Raw genomic sequence first — 3,964 nt, 5'->3', positions numbered from 1 at the left:
GATCTGTTACCACGTTCTCCATCCCTACGTAATAGCCATACCTGTCAAAAGAAAAAATAACTCAGTCTGGCTAAGAACATTAACTATTTATAATTATATATATATATATATATATATATATATATAATTAATAAAAGCTACAGACAGATATAAAGTTTTGGTTTTTCCCTCAAAGCAACCTTTTCAGAGTAAGAAAAAACAACAACACATAATTGGCATTCTAGTTCTTCTACAAACTTGATAGAAGTGTAAATGAGAATGCACTAATTTAAAGGGGCCATAAAACCTAAAATTTGTGATAGAATTCATATAAACTGCAAATATTTTATTTTGACATTCCTCTTAATTTATCCATCTTAAGTTAAAAAACAGAGGCATGTTTGTTTGTTTGTTTTGAATTTCGCGCAAAGCTACACGAGGGCTATCTGCGCTAGCCATCCCTAATTTAGCAGTGTAAGACTAGAGGGAAGGCAGCTAGTCATCACCACCCACCACCAACTCTTGGGCTACTCTTTTACCAACGATTAGAGGGATTGACTGTCACATTATAACGCCCCCACGACTGAAAGGGCAAGCATGTTTGGTGTGAGAGGGATTCGAACCCGCGACCCTCAGATTACGAGTTGAGTGCCTTAACCACCTGGCCATGCCGGGCCCAGAGGCACGTAAAACCAGAACTTAAGATCTGTTTTGTCTCCCACAAGTTACTAACAAGAAACTGTTTGCCCAATACCAGAATTCCTAAGATGGAATCAAAATATTCCCTGAAACAATATTTATGCATGTAGTGTAATACTTTAAAAGTTATGTTTAAATGTTGAACGTGGCAAATGTTGAACATTAGCAATCATTTCTATTTTTACACGTCCATAATTTTGAATCTGAAATGAACAAATTACAAGGGAAAAACATATGCAGTTTATGTTATTTTTTTATGATAAATTTTAGTCCTATTGGTTTCTAATGCTCCATCAACTTTTGCCATATAAACCATAACTTTTAATTGAATGAGACTTTAGAAATTTCCTTCAGTTATAATATTTATTTCTGGCAATATTTTGACTACTTTGATGAAGAATTAATTTGCCAAAAAGAACTATTTCAACATGAAATACGTCTGAAAGTTTCTCTGATATTATGTTCTGAGATGAAAGCAAACTAGATAAAAAAAACAAAAAAACACAGCTCACACATCAGGGGCACGAATGGCTTTGATAGTTCCAGCATAAAAAAGCCCATCATCCATTGTTAAGACTCGAAGCTGATCATTCAGATCTTCTGGTTGCAGGATGCAGGACCTGATTACTTTAAACAACATAAAAAAATTACAAAGCTTAATAGTACGAGTACTGTGAACAGTAATTATCAGGATGTAACCAATACACAAAAAACAGCATTAAGGAATAATCTACTATTAAAAAGTTGTCTATATTAACCCTGATGAAGCCGCAAAGGCGAAGCATTGGTTGAAATGAAAATATATTCTTTTATATTTATCTGGAGTGTAAAGGTCTAAACTTTTATCCAAATGTGTAAATCACTCAAGTGTGAACTACAAATTTTGCAAGACAGCATTAATGTAGTTTTATTACACAGATGTTATTTTAACCTTAAGTAATAAACCCATACCATGACTTGCAAAGAAGTAGCATTATTTTAAATAAATTATTACATGTAATAATATACAAGACACGATAACAAACCATTATGGAAATTGTAAAATAATCATACAAATTAATGTTAGTTAACAAAGTCCATATTATGTCCAACTGAAAATACCATAAGGCTAGATGCGTCCACAGTAAAGAATGTTTTAAAGTTAGAAAATCTCTTTGTATTATGACAGCTGTGACTGTCTGAGTCATTTGCTTGTGATAAAAAAATTTGGAAGTATGCATATACGTAAAATTATAGTGTAATTATATATTATATAGAGTACTAAATATGATACTGACAATACTTTTTTTATATGTTTCACATACTACTTAAACAACAGTACATTAGAACATCAGGAGTGTTGTTGAATACACAAGATAAACAGGATACTTTAAACAAACTAAACACCTTCACAGTGAAATGAATAGTATTGTCCTTCCAAGCATTCATTTCATGGGGCATGATGGGTGAAATAATCTTTATTTTTTATATGCCCTTAAACGATTTTAAATATCTAAGGTCAGATAATCTCTAACTGACTTGCGAAAGAAGAAAACTGTAAGAACAAAGAGTTCAACTGTAAAGATTACAGTAATTCCTAATATATCAAGAATTAGGTCTTACCATTCTATCATGTCTATATTCTCAGAATTTAAGTGTCAAGCTCAATTTTTTTTGCTAAAAATAAATAAATCTAAGTACAATGAACAATAATGAATAATTTTTGAAAAGGTTTAGTTTGTAAACAAACACAAAACATTACATTAATCATCATTAACATACAAATACACATTTTCTAAAAACTCTCCAAATTTATACTTTCTCACAGTCTAGATCTTTTAAGTGTTTTACTTTTTTTATATATAAATCTGCAATTTTTATGAAATCGTAAATGTTTTAATATTTAGTTTGTTTACATTCATACTTATTTCCTCCCTAAAAATATAAGTTGTGTGTTAAAGCTAATGCTTTACTTTTCCAACCAACCTGAGTTTGGTTTCTTTTCAATCAAAGCACTTAGGGGTAGATTCTCCCCTTCACTACTTTCAGCATTTTCCTGATCTGCAGGATGACTAGAAGTTGCCCATCCTTGGTTACTTTCACTCAATCGACATTTCTTTAAAGCAGCAAACAATTCATCTGTAACCAACTTTTCCTTTGTTTGCTGGATAAGTTTATAAAATATTTCAATGATAGATAACTTATGTCTTTAATCAAAATTTTTTGCAACAAAATGATAAAAGTATTTATTAAAGTTTCCTTGGAATTCATTGGGCAATGTATTCCTTTTACTTATTTTTGCAACAAAATGGTACTTTAACAGTAAACAGACATAATAAACTTTCTTAAAGCTTACGTTAAAACAATTCTTTAACTAAATGACTTAATAACACAATTTAAAGTAATAACGAATTACAAATGTAAACTGTATGATAAACATACTCACTGCTACTATAGTTAGTAGTGGCAATTTTCAGAACTATTTAAAACAAGTTGCAAAAATACGATGTTATTTCATTACAAACTGGAAGATTAATGTGTCAAAATAGCTTTCTTAACTGAATTTTTCCCTTACAAAATAAATAAAGTATGATGAATTTACTTCTTTTTTCCCATAATGCTTATACAGGTTGAAAACTCACTTGTTTCTTTGCTCCTTTAGTTTTGGTTTTGACTCTTTTGCTTGGTGATACTGAATTCTTTCTGGTCTTTCTTTTCTTTTTGGGTAGAGATGTTTCCTCAGGCTTGGAACTCTAACAAAGGGTACAAAATATACTACACTTTATTTTGAATAAACATTAAAAAAATATATGAATATATATGCATGAGTTGTACTTGATTAAAGAAACTAAAATAAGTCAATTTTCCTTCCATTAAACAGTAAAGTTGTCTTTTAAAAATAATAGGTAAATAATTGTGAAATATATTATGTTAAACAAAGATATACACTGAGTGGTCACAAGTAAATAGACACCTAATTTTTCATCATTTAATTGATTTATGATAACTAATTTGTGTTCACAAAGCACTATATAAATGAAAATGGTCCGCACACTAATTATCTTGTGCTACAACATGCCTAGAACTCAAGGTTCTCTCGAATTGTCAGATTTTGTTAGAGGAAGGATAATTGGTCAAGCAGATGGTGGAATAAGTCAGCGGCAAATTTCACAGAATTTGGGAATCCCACTTTAAACAGTCAACAGAATCATCGTGCAGTTCAGGAAACATGGAAAGGAAACAACTGAGCAGCGTCCGGGACGTCCTGGTCCATCGGAGAGGACAAAAAGGACTGTCAAGAGGAGCC

The 3,964-nt window shown here is 31.1% G+C and overlaps 1 protein-coding gene across 1 annotated transcript in view; it reads right to left on the bottom strand.

The window, feature by feature from the left end:
* The window catches only part of LOC106466447 (mucin-17-like), a 79,527-nt gene that overhangs the window by 13,765 nt on the left and 61,798 nt on the right, over positions 1 to 3,964 (bottom strand). The window contains exons 21-23 of the mRNA XM_022394447.1: positions 3,300 to 3,410; positions 2,644 to 2,821; positions 1,191 to 1,305 (exon numbers count right to left, since the gene is read on the bottom strand). Of these exons, the coding sequence (XP_022250155.1) occupies positions 1,191 to 1,305; positions 2,644 to 2,821; positions 3,300 to 3,410 (404 nt within the window). The remainder of the gene's footprint in view (positions 1 to 1,190; positions 1,306 to 2,643; positions 2,822 to 3,299; positions 3,411 to 3,964) is intronic.

Source organism: Limulus polyphemus, unplaced genomic scaffold, assembly GCF_000517525.1.
Source record: "Limulus polyphemus unplaced genomic scaffold, Limulus_polyphemus-2.1.2 Scaffold2260, whole genome shotgun sequence".
Taxonomy (NCBI): domain Eukaryota; kingdom Metazoa; phylum Arthropoda; class Merostomata; order Xiphosura; family Limulidae; genus Limulus; species Limulus polyphemus.
This window is presented reverse-complemented; position numbering and strand designations above follow the sequence as displayed.